The sequence below is a fragment of the Mugil cephalus genome, chromosome 14 (assembly GCF_022458985.1).
Source record: "Mugil cephalus isolate CIBA_MC_2020 chromosome 14, CIBA_Mcephalus_1.1, whole genome shotgun sequence".
Classification (NCBI taxonomy): Eukaryota; Metazoa; Chordata; class Actinopteri; order Mugiliformes; family Mugilidae; genus Mugil; species Mugil cephalus.
The window spans coordinates 16267034-16281445 of NC_061783.1; the positions used below are offsets into that span (position 1 = coordinate 16267034).

Below are 14412 nucleotides of genomic sequence, written 5' to 3' on the forward strand. Positions count from 1 at the left end.
TATTTGACTTCTTCTTACATCCCGTTTCTCCTTTTTATCTTTGATATAAGAGTATAAAGAAGGCATGTTTCTTTTCTGCCTCTCCTCTCTGCCCCCTCTGTGTCTCTGCCGCAGCGACACCTGTCTCTTGGATTAGCATCAAAGACTTAACAAGAAATACATCGTATAAAACTTTAGGTAATTCATTGTTCGACTGCAGTAGGTTTCATTTTCAATATATATATATATATGAAATCTAAAAACTCAAGCCGATGGTGAGCGTCCATGTGCCTTATTTTCATTTTGTGTCCCACAGCGTCACCACTAGTTGGGCGACTGTGCTTTTCCGCAATTTATCTGTTAATCTCGGAGGTTGGAGAAATGAGTCGCTCGCAGAGATAACGTTGATTGCCCATTCAGCTTAGCCAACCAGTACACAAGAAGACAAGAGAACAGAAGGCTCTTTTTGTTCTTATCTTCGTCTAATTTGAATGTTCAATGCACAAATAATTTTTGACAACCGCATGAACCAGATCAAATCATCTAGATTGAATAAACTGCAGACCAAATGATCAGCGTGATTCAGAAGAGGCCAGCTGTGTACGAGGACGTTATAGTCGGCTCATACCCGTCACAGTGGTTTGCTGGAAAGAAACTGCTTCTCTTGAGCTGCTGCTCATAAGGCTACTAATGTAGTGGTTCTGCATTTTTGTAATACGAGTAAAAAAAAAAAAAAAAAAAAACCCTCGGGGTAATATTCTCTGCAAAGAATAAATCTGGATGTCGGCTGCACCTGCTCGTGCACAAGAAGAATGCTTAGCATGCTGCATCTACGTTCTGCTAATTATGTTTTTGTAAAGGCCTACAAGAGGTGATAAAATCCAGTTATTGTTCTTCGTCGTGCGCCTTTTGCACCTGCCCCATCCCCCCACACAGGTGCTCCAGAGGTGCTGAACAGGCTTGAAGCAGAGGTTTCCATTTTTGTACAACTCAGTTTAACAGCTGAAAAACACGGAAGCTCGCTGTAACCCTTGTGTTTCAGCCTCTCCGGTTGTTTTCTATATTTTTTTTTTTATCGTCATCTACTCAAGTCTTCCTCTGCGGGCACAGATGGGCTGTCATACGCAGATACAGTAGATTTGCACCCAACCACAGGAAAACAGACACACTCTCACACCTCGCCAGGCATACTGTATATTCAAAGGCATCCTGAGAGTACAGATGGAGGAGGTGGTCCGAGAATCCAGTTTAGGTTTCACCCACCTGCTGTTCGAGACAAGTGCCGCGTTGTGTAATCGCACAAACACATAATCGGACCCATTTGGAGTCTGAAGGCGAGGTCTGAAGCGCGACGCTTGGGTGGTCCGTCCGTTCCTTCCCAGCGCGGTGCTTTCCTACGTACCAGCAACACCACAGTGACGTATTGTGGCTCTGGCCGGCTCCCTCCGTGCCCACGCACACCCAGAGAGCCACTTCACTTTCCCAGCCCAGATGACGGAAATGAAACACGCCTGGATACTTTCATCTGAGAAGGGAGAAATAAAGAAACGCAGCGCTCGGGTGTCACTCATGCGCACGCAGCTGCCCTCTTAGAAAACGTGGCTTTCGGCTGAGCTTAAATTTTAGCGCGTTTCAGGGCTCAGGCAGCTGTCAGACGAATGACATGTTTTACATCCGCCACAATTTGTACATTTTCATCAGCCTAAAATAGCTCTAAAAAGCCTCTTTTTTTTTTTTTATTAGCGGTTTCATTTCTGGTGGCGTCTTTTCTCTGGGTTGATCCGATATTGCATCAGAATGATTGCCACAGGATTCCTATTAGGAGTCGAGGGGAAGAGGGAGACAAAAGGAGGGGAATGACGGATACGGGCGCGGGAAAGAGAAATGAAAGGGGCGGTGGAGATACCGTACGTTAGAACGAGGCGGAGGGGAAGATTTGTGAGGGGAGGGGGGCCGAAGGCCGGCAGAGTCCGAGATATGAGGCTGCAAGAGTGATTGAAATCGGATTAGTGGAGACAGGCTCTGCATCCCGGCCACAGCATCACAGTGTTAAACCTGCGCTTCACAGGGACTGCCTCTGTCACATCAAAGCCTCCCTAGGTTTGCCTGGCAGAGGCGAAGGAGCCTCCAGCAGGGTCATCCATAGCCACACATACACACAAAAAACACACACACATACACACAAACCACATACATGAACATGCTGCACACACTCTCCCCATCCTTCTCAAACATGTCTCCATTATGGCCGAGAAGCTGGCTCCTTCCTCCTTGCCTTTTCATCCCCCTGCAGTGTCTTTGTGGTGTGCATTTGGACCGCGGATAGGATGCATTGATGAGCCATCTTTAACATTTAATGAGGCAAGCAGTGATGAGTTGGCATTGGGAAGCTACTGTCTCTGCTTCCCCAGAGTCCAAACAAAGTTTTAATGAGAACTTTCCTCCAATTTGTGCCAAAAGCACTGAGCTTTTTAACTGTTTCCCAGACTGAAAGCATACTAAATGTGTCTCTCCTGTACTGAAGAAAGGCGAACACCTAGATGCAGGAAAACAAATATTCCATCTCCTTTACTTACAGTAGAACTGGGCAATATATCAACACAGCATCGGTATATTATATTGATTTCCCAACAATTGACACATCTGAAATCATGGTTTAGTTTTTTGTTTGTTTGTTTGTTTGTTTTTTTGCCAGCGACTGCAATATAGGTTTGGTACCGAATTCTGCTACAAAGTGATTGCAGCTTTTACTCACATTGGCAATATTTACATGCAAGTTCCCCCTCCTGTTTGTATCTGAGCGATTCTCAATTACTGCGCTTGCCACTGGAGCTCTGCATGTTTTCTAATCAAATGAACGCTGCCTGTTCCATGTTCATCTTGTGTACTTACGCTCGAGAGTGACTCAGTATGATCAAACACCGCACCTCAGTCCTGTTCTGTTGCACTAGATTATGGATCCCTATAGCTAAAATGGCCTGTTTATCTGCTGAAGAGAGACAATCCACTGATTGGTGAGTGCTGTCTCCTTGTGTGCATATTTGTACGCGTGTGTGTGGGCATACCCGTGTGGTATCTATATTAGTGTGTGTGAGCTGGTAGTTTTCCTCTCGGAGCTCATCAGTTCATATCCACCACCCATCCCACCGCAGCGTGCAGTAAATAGAGTCTCCGCCACTCGTTGAGAAATGGCACAATTATCCCCTGCTGGTGAAATATGGGCCGGGATGCACCACTGCTTCTTCCCTACAGAATGTGTGTGCGTCTGTGTTTGTGTGTGTTTGTGTGTGTGTGTGCGCGGGGTGGTTGTTTTCCCTCTGTTCAGTCATTGTGATGTGCATTCGACACACGGGGAATTGTTCTCACTTACATATTTATACACAGACATGCACGCTCCACACACGCAAGTGTAATTGCGCAGGCACCCGCCCACGCATACAAATACATACAGCGCATCCACGCATGCAGATTGGGCGCAAACTGTACTGTCGCGCGACACACAATGCGGCGCGTCGCGGTTTTAGCTGATACAAGCAGATAGAATAACTCACTGTCAGTCAGTCAGTGAGGTCAGCCTTTCAATTCCCCAAAAAACTCGTAGCAACCCAGTATGCATACAGGACTGGAATAAAGATTTATAATAGCCGCGCCAACAACATCTTAGATTATGAGCGTGGCTGTCTTCGGTTCCTATCCATCAACTTCTGCTGTGAGCTGGGTTTCACTGCTGCACTGTAAACATCTTTTGTTCCTGTGAATAAGTCAAATAACAAATGAAGTGTATGAACAATGAGAAAAGAGAAATGTGATGATTTGCTGAAATGTGAGTATTTAGTTATTGGGTAAAAAGAATACTCTCTAAACTAAGTTTTTTTTGTTTTTTTCAAAATGCCTTGGCATACTATTAGAGATTAATTGTGCCTGTCTATGCCAAGTTTTCTGTAATGGCTCAATTACTTTGGAAAGTTCCTTTTTCCCCGAGAGCTACATGAGAGTAGTGCCAAATCATTATGACCACACATGTCTCATGCGTTGTTTTGCACTTGTTTTGGAGCTGAAAGTGATCTGTGGTATCTGGCACCGAGACCTAAGCAGGAGATCCCTTAAGTCCTGTAAATTGAGTCTTATAAGCTTCCACAAGTCAGACTTGTTCCAGCAATTCCCTCAACACCCTGACATCAGTTCAGCAAGAGCCCCACAAGCTACAGCTCGGTTTATGCTCGCGTGAGCGGTGTAGGCCGATGTACGAATTTATACTGCGCTCGGGTGTGTCATCGTGGTTCTGTAATTATGCAGCCTTGAACGCTCGTCGGCGGATGTTTGCCTGCGTTGAGTTCCTCTGTGTGCCTCAAACGGTGGCGATCGGTTCTGAACGGCTCCTGTTGGAGTTGGAGCTAATTAATGTTTTTACGCCGCAGCACGTCCAAGGAGAATGGAACAAGCGATGCATTTTGGACCAGTCATAAGTATTGTGGTGTACATCACCACGATCTATAGCTACAGTTTTGGTGTGGTGCATGTCATGGTTTGCCAAACTTACCTATCATCACAAATATTCAACAGTATCATAACGTCTTTTCTGAGATTTAAATAAAATCTCCTTTAATATCTCTTCCTTGTCTCTTTAATATGAAGCTGGACGCAGCAGAGAGGGAGCTCAGCTTAACGTAAATAGCGGAAACAGTGTGAGCAACTAGCCTCAAACTAAAGGTTACATAACACGCCTACCAACTGCTCTACAGCTCACTAATTATCATGTTACATCAGTATTCCTTTGACTCGCTTTCTGTTTTCTCTTCATTGTGTATATTTTTTTTTGTACGTGAAAGAAATTCATTAGAATTTAATATTTGATGCTACATACTTGTATCGCTTACTGTACTCTCTGCTGTACTACTGCTTTTAGACCTTTTGAAAATGTCCAGTGACTCTCTGAAATGTCAAAGGGCCGCACTTTCATTTAAAATCAGCCATACACGTAATGTTATTAACCTCAGGTGATTTCTCTTCCCCGCAGCTTCTGACAAGTGCAAATTGTTGCGTTATTGAGTCTGCAAATTACTAGTTTTGCCACTGAATGGCAGAGACTATAGAAAATAAAATATCTGCTTCAGCCACAGGACGGTGATCTGAATGAAGTGCCCCATCAGTCAAACGGCTGGTGAGTCATTCTAGTGTCGAAATCGCTAAATTTTATCTTTTTGTCTTTACAGGTATGGAAAAATAGTGTCAACCAAGGCCATTCTGGATAAGAACACTAACCAGTGCAAAGGTGAGTGATTCATTTTTGTGGCTTTTACGCCCACCTTGTTTTAGTGCGCCGGCTATTATTCTTTAGACTGTCTTGTCACGGGAACAGCAATCCGAGTTCTCTCGTAAATTTAGACATCAGCCGAGGAAGCTGCGCGCCGTAAATCAGCGATTTAGTGAGTAGCTGGCTCAACGCTGCAGGAAGGATTTGGGTAAACAACCTGCTGCTGGATGGTGCTGCCCTGTTTAGAGGAGCAGCCGCCGCCTTGGACCCTCCCTGTGTCCGCTTTCATTTCCTGTTTTCTTGTATGGACAAGGACAAAAATCTTTTGGGAAGGATGTTTCCCGTTCATGTTTTCAGAGTAAATGATGCACACATCATCTTAACAATAACATCACTGGTTCATTTGAAATTTCAACTGAAGCGCACACAAAACACACAATTACACGCTCAGACCTATGCACCTCCGCACACTTGACCAATTAGAGGACTAACATGCTAGTTGGAAGTGGATAAATTTAAATTATCATCATTGTCGCCCTCCAATCAGCCTAGAGAAGCCTAAAGAGAAAATGTTGTAAGGAAAGATAGAGGGATGAAGAAGAAAAAGGAGTAGTGTGCTACTTGCCCCGAGGTGTCTGGCAGCACTGTTTAAGAGCTATTGAAGTTCCATCAATACTTTTAATTGCTTTTTGTGGTTTCCCGGGCTCTGAAGTGTGGCCTTTCAAGGTGAAGCTGCCTTCTTAACCCCGCTGCACACATGAGTTTCCCCTGCCCGCCATGCTCTGGGTCAAAATGTTGAGGAAAAGAACCTCTGCCTTTTAGAGGGTAGAAAAAAGGCCGATTATCCTGACAGGCCTACCGGCTATTGAAGACAACAGCAAATGCGTGTTAGTAGGGAAGATGTATCCGCGGGTCACAGAACAGAGTGGATTAAAGAGGAGAGACCAACCTCTTTGAATTTCACCGATTGATGAAACAGGAGAAATTATATTGCTGCCTGAGTCCAGATGACCTGAGTTATGCCCGGCACACACAAAAAAAAAAAAAAAAAAAAAAAATCAGCCCAGCTTAGCACTGTGTTGTGTGGGAGACAACATTTCCCATAACTCACCCTCCTGGAATGCGGCGCAGCTGAGATGCCAAGAAGCAAATATAAGCAGACGTATTTTATGAGTGGAAAGGATGGTTCTGCTCTGCACCCAGGGAGCAAGAGAGGGGAAGAAAGAGTGTGAGGAGAAGGGCTTAGTAACCTTGAAAAGAAAATTACAGTTCTTTAGCGTTTGAAAGACGAATTGAGGTGAAGCGAAACTGCACAAAAACATAATTTCCACTGCTGCGGCTTTAAAGCTCTTCCATATGTATCTCGGTATCTCTTGAAAGGTGAGCAGGTATCAAAGTGTAAAGTAGACAAGCAGGTGTACTGGAGCCTGATGGGCTGGCGCGCGCTCTCAATAACACAGTGAAATCAGCTCATCGCCCTGATGTAGTCACGCATTGTTTCAAGTCATATGACCCCCGTGACCCTGACACTTGTTTAAATGTCAGGGCGGTGGCTTATCATCACTCTGGCACCACTGCACAGCGAGCATCCCTCTCCTCCTCCTGCTCCTCCTCCATCTCGCGTCTCCCTTTTGTTATTTGTTTTTGGTCGAGCTCAGTGAGTGCGCCGCCAGATCAACATGAAAACAAAAAAATAGGCCAGAGAAGAATTCAAGACCGGTTATCTCTAAAAGAGACAATAGAGTAAGATAGAACAATCCGCCATTTGAGAACGTATAATGTAACGACTTTTATTTATTTTTATCAACTGAGAAAATCATTTCTTCAAAAATAGTTAGAAAGCAGCAAATATGTAGGTATGCAATCAAGCATTTACAGACGCATTTCCATGGGTGACTGCATCAAAACACATCATCCATCTGAGCCAGCAGGTGGCTCAAAGCCAGAGAACGCTGGAACAGTTACATGCGAGGCTCACATACAGCAAAAAAAAAATGTTAAACAGTGGGAAGATGCCTCATCCATGAAGTGTTGCACTGGACTGCATCCAAAGCATGCGGGTGTGTTTCCATCGGAATGCACCGCTTATATGCAACTATTGTGCACCCTTGTAAAAGCACAAGTGCGAGTGTCATAAAGTGAGTGAGGGAGGGAGGGAGGGAGGGAAGAAGTGTGAGAGTGAGTCACATAATTCATAAGAAAAAAAAAAAAAGCTGCACAGATGTGGGTTGATTTACATCAACAGTATAATCATTGTGCGGGTTTTGCGAGTTGGATAGAACTGCAGGTTGTTTATTTGTGTCTGCAAGGTTTATTACTGTCAGCGTACGCCCTTGTGCATTTACAGGAATCTAATATTTGGACTATCACAATGAGTTTTCTCTGATTCTTTATTGTCATTGTGACCGTACGTGTTATTTCAAACAAGAACTCAATAAAGAATCCTAAAGAATAGTGTGACAATGCTGCTTAGTAGTGCACTTGCAAGTTGTAAGCAGTTTTGTTGAATCATTGGCCTTTTGCAGCTAAATAGTACAGGTGCGACAAGCAACTACAGCCTATGTATGCTCATTAATGGCAGAATATAGTATAGCATTTATTTCCTAATTAAACTTTTAGTGATAAATAGTAGTATTATGGAGGGTTTATTCTTTCATCTCACATTAAGATTAGTTATTAGGAGAAAATGCTAATGAATGAAAGAACAAGATTATTATTTAGTTAACCAAAAGAAAATAAAATCCATTAATTGAAAAGTAATTGTTTATAGCTGCCTGCATACCCATATTTATGATGTAGAATATCATTATATTTTAATGTCGTGTGCACACTGATGCCTTTCTGTGCCTAGATATATATATATATACATATATATATGCTTGGAACAATAATGGAATTTTGCATAGGAGCACTGATAGAAGATGGAGTGGTGATGATACGTGAGGTGGATTGGCGAGTGTGGGAGTGGAGGCTGTCTGTTGTGGAAAAGCAGACGCTTTCTCTAGTCCCAGGTCAGTTGTTCGGGAAGCGCGTTGTTTAGCGCACATACAAATATAAACCAGCAAAGGTGCCCACGCACTAACATGGCCACACATTGTCTCTCAGCGATCATACATCTGTCTATACGTTTGCCCTGAGTGGATGTGTGTGTGTGTGTGTGTGTGTGGCATAAAGTACTGTAAAGCCCCGCTTGAAGTACCGCTTCACAAAGACTACATTCCAAGACCATGTACTACACCTCTCCCACGCAGTCAAACACAAAGGGCACACTTCACACACATACACACACACACACACACACACACACACACACACAAAGACTAATCATACCTCTGCACAAACTCCCCATCCATCTGCCTGAGGTGTGTTCGGCTCTTGCAGCAGCAGTGGCCACGCAATAGATCTATCAATCCTCTTCCTAACATCACAGCATGTGTGCCTGCCTGCCTGTTCTGGCTGCTCTCTTCCACCACCGCACCACGCAGACCTTTCAATGAGTCTCTCTATCATCCCAGCGCTGACTCACTTCCTCCCTCCCTCCTTCACTTCATGACACTCACACCTGTGCTCTTACAAGGATGCACATCAGTTGCATATAAACTGTGCTTTCTGATAAAAAAAAAAAAAAAAAAAAACGCACCTGCACGCTTTGGATGTAGCCCAGTTCAGAGAGGAACAAGAAGTTGTGATAGGGCTTTAAGACTGTTGAGTGCCGTGGGTAAGAGGACTCTCCATCTTTCCCTGCTTCTCCGTGTTTCTTTGTTTTTTTTCCTCCCTCTCATACTCTATCTATATATCTGTCTCGCCACTTTCACATATACTGTAGAAATACAGCAGAGATTTGGGGTTTAGATCACCGATGGAGTGGAGGATTGAGAGTGGCAGAGGGAGAGTGAAAAGGAATAGATTGTGAGAACCCAAAACCGCTCATTTGCCATCCATGCCCACAAGGGCCTCTTAAAAGGCAGCGGCGGCATTTGAAATAAAGCAGGACTGACCGAATGGAGACATTTTATTTTTCCTGCCAGAGCCTGGAGGCAGAGGAAATGACCTCAGCCCTTTAAAGGACCTCCGTTTCCTCCTCCGCCACTGGGAGATAAGAGCGCGCAGAGATTCACCGGCCCGACTGGCGCTCTGCCGCGACGGCCCACCGCATTGAATTGTGGGAGATAGATGAGATGTGGAGATAGTCTCTCGTGGCTGTGTGTTCGGCAGTTTGTTGTTGTTCATTTCTTTGCACTGTAACTTGCCATCCATTTTACATGAGGATGCTAAAAACTCACAAGGGCATTACATAAACTCACATCTTGAAAGAATTACCGTCGCCTTCACTTTATTATGTGGGTGACTTGATGTAAAACATGCTAACCTCTTACTTTGTTCCTACAGATTTAAATCATGTTTGAAGTTTTCAAACATTTAATTGTGAAGCTTTAAAGCAGCATTTCGCTGCATACCCATCTGGAAAAAATGTAATTAGTATACACTTCCAGCAGAATGCTCCTGCATACTGTTTCAGAAATGTAAACTCTGTGAATCAGAGCCTCTACACGGTGCAAATCAAGAAACTTGACCATTACAATCTGTAGCATCCCTTTGCCCTCACCACAAGATGAGCCTAATGTAGAAATACAGGCAGCGTTACATTCTATAAAACAGATTTATTACTGCATCAGTGCCTAAGTGGAGTATTGCATGACTCTGAGCCTACGGGCTATTGATGAATGACGTGACGCTCACCAAAATGGCCTGTTTTTCATTGTCATGTGCGTGTGTATTTGGGGTGGGTTTGGGGGGGTGGGGGCGGGCTGAGAGTGCTTTCTGCATCCACTATTGGTTTCTCATTAGAGGGCCAAGATACAAACATTTGTCTATGTTGTACACTGTGCCGGTGCAATTAAGGATTCTCTTTGCCGCCCCCTCTGCCCTTTGAAAGTGAATTATGTGCAGATGAGAATCTCGACTGAAGTGTGGCCAACAACGGACCTTTTCCAAATGCCTGCGCTCCCTTAAAGCCATTCCAGAAAAGGGGCAAGATCAGCCGAAGGAGAAAAGGAGGGAAGGAGCCCGTGGTTTCCTGCTTCCATTGCGTATTAATGGCTCTAATTAGCAATAGCTGAGAGATAATCACATTGATTTGGGCATATAGAATCCCCTCCTCACAACCATTCACATACTGTACACACACAAAAATCTTTATTGCCCCCCCTCCCCACCTCTGGTCCCTGCACTCCTCTCTGCCTGCCTCAATCTCAGTCTGCATTCCAGTAAGTTCCAACTTGGCCATTTACCAAGAAGACAACTGATTAGCCAAGTTTGTCATAAATAGAAGCAGTCAGGCCATGAGCACTGCATTCCTTGAGCTCTGACCGTTTGTACCCCTTCCACTTCCTGTGCTGTTTTTGCATGCAGTGTGGTTGTCTCCCGTTTGTGTGTTTTTATTTTTAATTCTGGTGTGTGCACAGCGGAGGTCGCGGTGAGGTGAAACCCAGGAGCCGGGGAATCATGGATCAAAACAGAGCAAGGTTTCCCAAGAGCATTTTTCGCAAAACTGATCCGTTACAAATTTGGGGAATTTGTTACATTGTGTTATTGTGACTGTCTGCGCCTAAACAAACACAGAAATATCTGCTATAAATTTAAACAAAGCCCGGACACGGTCTCGAGAATCTGTTGCAGATTTTTGTTACCGTGATGCCGTCATAGGTTCTTTACTTGTCTTCTATATTGACAAATGCCCCAGCGGGCACTGGTGGATGGTGAGGAGGCGTAACCCCAGTCATCTCTTATACCAGAGCTAACCCCTGGATGGGGGGGAGTGTGGAGGGGGGGGCTCCAATGTGAGATACGGCTTTCCACTGACCTGCCAAGGCACTGGCCCCTTGCACATCCCTTGACTAATGATCACACCCTTGATTAGTTAAGGAAGGCATAAATCATAACTGCAAAGAAGAGGAAGGCTAGCTGGGGGCGGCCAGGCCGTTCCTCATGAATGACTAACAGATGCAGGACAAAGGAAACGGGGCTGCATACTTGTCCAGAGGAATGCGACAGTTTGTCTTTGTCCATATTTTAATGTTTGTCTCTACCTGGAGATTTCCTCCAAGTTCTGAGGGCACTTGCTTTCCATTGATCTGGCTTTGTTCAAATATTTAGCCTGTCCTCTCATCTCAGCTCGTACCTGACGTGATTGCGTTGCTTATTGCAGACTGCCCGTCAGTTGGGGATAACATGTTGCCGCAGAAGTTGGTGCTCGGCTTGAATACGTAAGATTGTTAGAATGTCGAGAGAAGACACCGCAGGTGAAGCGAAAGAGAAAGTGTGAAGGAAGGCCTCCACCTCCTCTTTGTGTTGAAATGTGCTTATACCGCTCGTGGCATTTTCACATCAACGGGTGCCATAATGAGTAGCTCTTCAAGGTTGTTTGACTTTGTAACCTGAATGTGTGTGTGTGTGTGAAAGTGTGGGAGCACTCGTGTTGCTCTGAATACACAATATGTTCACACGAGTGGCCGTGCGAGTACATGCACGTGTGTGCATGCTGGCATTTACCAGTTTGCTCGTCAGGGTCCGTGCTCAGAGTTAGCATTAGCGCTTTGCATATGTGAGTCCGTGTGTATATTCCTTGAGATACCCACGTGTGGGTTCTGTATAGCCACTCATTTTTTTTTTTTTTTTTTGCCGTGGGTCTCATTTTAACAACCTCTTGACAAGTAATCAACACCCTTCAGGTCTCAAACCTTTCTCGAGGGCCCTTCACATGTTGCACCAAACACATCAGGGTTTCGCTATTAAGTTAGCAAGCTGATGAAGCTAGCGGAGAGCTCAGCAATGTGCCCGTGCAGTTTAGAAGGCTGCTGTTATTTCTCCAGCGAAATGTTCTTCCACTTTAAATCAGTAAATGGCAGCAATGAGATTTTATTCAGATTTAGCATTCATCCTTTTCTTCTTGAATGCCTTTCAGCTTGATGAACATAGACTTGTACTGCCAGAGAACACAAAGGCAAGGCTAGAAACTCTGAACTCCATTTGTCTTGATACCATTTTTCAGCTACACAGTGTGCATTGTAATATCGCTGTAGGCTTCTCTTCCGGCAAACGCATATATTGTAAATTGTGTCTCCACAGTTAAACTGAATTCAGAGCCTGAAATGTAGTAGGAGCCATATGGGGCTGTGCTGCAGCTAATGAGTGTGAATTGATAGTCAGGAAAGAAAGCGAGAAAATGATATAGAGACAAATGAAGAGGAAAGAAATGCTGAGATAGAGAGGAGACGGTGTGAAACCATATGTATATTTGACCTGTTGTTTGTAAATTGTACTTTTTTGCACATTGTCTCCATGCAAAGATATCATGTTAATAAAAATGTCTGTGCTGTAATAATTATACTTCATAAAGAGTTGCAAAAAAGAATTATCAGTGCTATTATCAGTGCCGTTTTAATGTCAGTTCCATGCATATTCTGTGCATCTCCAATAAATAAATATAAATAAATAATTTCTTAGCTGTTCCTGAAGTCTCATCTGTAATAGTTTCACAGATATTGGTTGAGGAATTTTTTGTTTTTTCAACCTCATGTTCAGTTTGTCTTCAGCACAATGAGCTGCCAGTGCCCTCCTTGGCCCACGGCCCTGGCACTCTGCCCTCTGCAGATCCCGACTGCAGCTCCCTGACAAGGACACTCCTACACCTGCAAGAGAAGATGACAAGAAATACAATACAGCCAATAGGCTGGCTGCTTCAGCCCAAGACGAATGCCTTGGCTATAAATCCATGTTGCAGGGTTGATAAGTTAATTGCCTGTACTGCTATCTCTTCACCAGTGTCTAATATAAAAGAGCCCTCTGTGAGAGTTATTTTACAACAAATTGGTATTGTCTCCGAGCACACGGCAAGTAGGAGGGTGACACTCGACAAGTAAATGAGGAATCTTTATTTCCAGTGCCTCCAAGAGCTGCAGTTTCATATAACTTCTCTGACTTCTTGTTTTCAGATTGAAACATGGCAGTGCATTTCATAGGACACCGAATGCACATGAGACAGTAGTATTATTGGGGAAGTGTTGCCGTATGACTTGTCACGTCTATGCAGTGTTAAAACTCTGATGACAGTGATGTGGGCAAAAGTTCGTGGCCTAAAACTAACATTTTAATACACAGTAAAAAAAACAAAAAAAAAAAACAATGCAGATGTTTCACTGCGGGTTCTTTCACCAGAAGAACAGATTTATGATCCCCTGTTTACTCACGCACACTCAGACAAGAAAGTTGGAGGTCACACGCGAGCACTTGTGCACACCCATTCGACAAACACACAGGCACAGAGACACTCTTTGACGCACACACACCGCCGTGTGGTTTCGTGGAGGGAAGCCACAAAATTTATCATCAGTCAGCTGCTGGTGGTGCAGGATAAATGGAGGAGGACGGAGGAATGCAGTCCCAGCGAGGATGCTCTCCTCTGAGTTTGGAGTGTGACCAAGGCTTGGCCACAGTTAGTCATGGATGCCATCTCGCTGTTTAAAACCACTGTCCTCTCACTCAGTGTTTGCACGGCTCACCGCAGCCTCCCAAAACCACCCCCCCGCCGACACCACCACCACCACCACCACCACCAAGCTCCCTCCAGGCCAGAAGGGCTAGCGAAAATGGACAAAAGACATTTATAAATATAAAACCAATTAAACGTTTCAAAAGCTTCTATTCATGCGCATAAAGTAACAATGCTAGTCACTGTTTTAGTCAAAGGTATAAAGACTAGCTGGTCTGTTCTTGATTTGCAAAATTTGAATCATTCAGTCTGCTATTACACAAAACACAACAGGTACGAGTCCCATGCAAACATGTTTCGATAGATGGATTACAATGCACTGGTGCAATAGTAGGAGGGAACGTGATGCAGTACTTCAGCCATGACGCCATTAATCTCAAGAATCGTATTACAGCATTGTTATGAATATTTGTCCACTGAGTGGCCCATATATCTCCGCCATTAACCGTAATTACTTTAATACATGCAAAGTGGGAATTATTAACATACATGTAACGGCAATGATTAATCATCCATCTGCATAAACAGCTTCAGAACTCTTCTCACAAGGACGTAAACAATTACGCTGTTTGTCCTGCGCGCCATTGTAATGCGCCGTGACGTGTCGTTGATTCATTATTCATACTTA

General features: G+C 44.2%; 1 protein-coding gene across 4 annotated transcripts in view; it reads left to right on the forward strand.

The window, feature by feature from the left end:
* rbms3 (RNA binding motif, single stranded interacting protein) overlaps positions 1 to 14412 on the forward strand; it is a 253458-nt gene that overhangs the window by 117708 nt on the left and 121338 nt on the right. For all 4 annotated transcript variants that reach the window (XM_047604581.1, XM_047604584.1, XM_047604585.1 and 1 more), the window contains one exon: positions 5193 to 5251. In XM_047604581.1, the coding sequence (XP_047460537.1) occupies positions 5193 to 5251 (59 nt within the window). The remainder of the gene's footprint in view (positions 1 to 5192; positions 5252 to 14412) is intronic.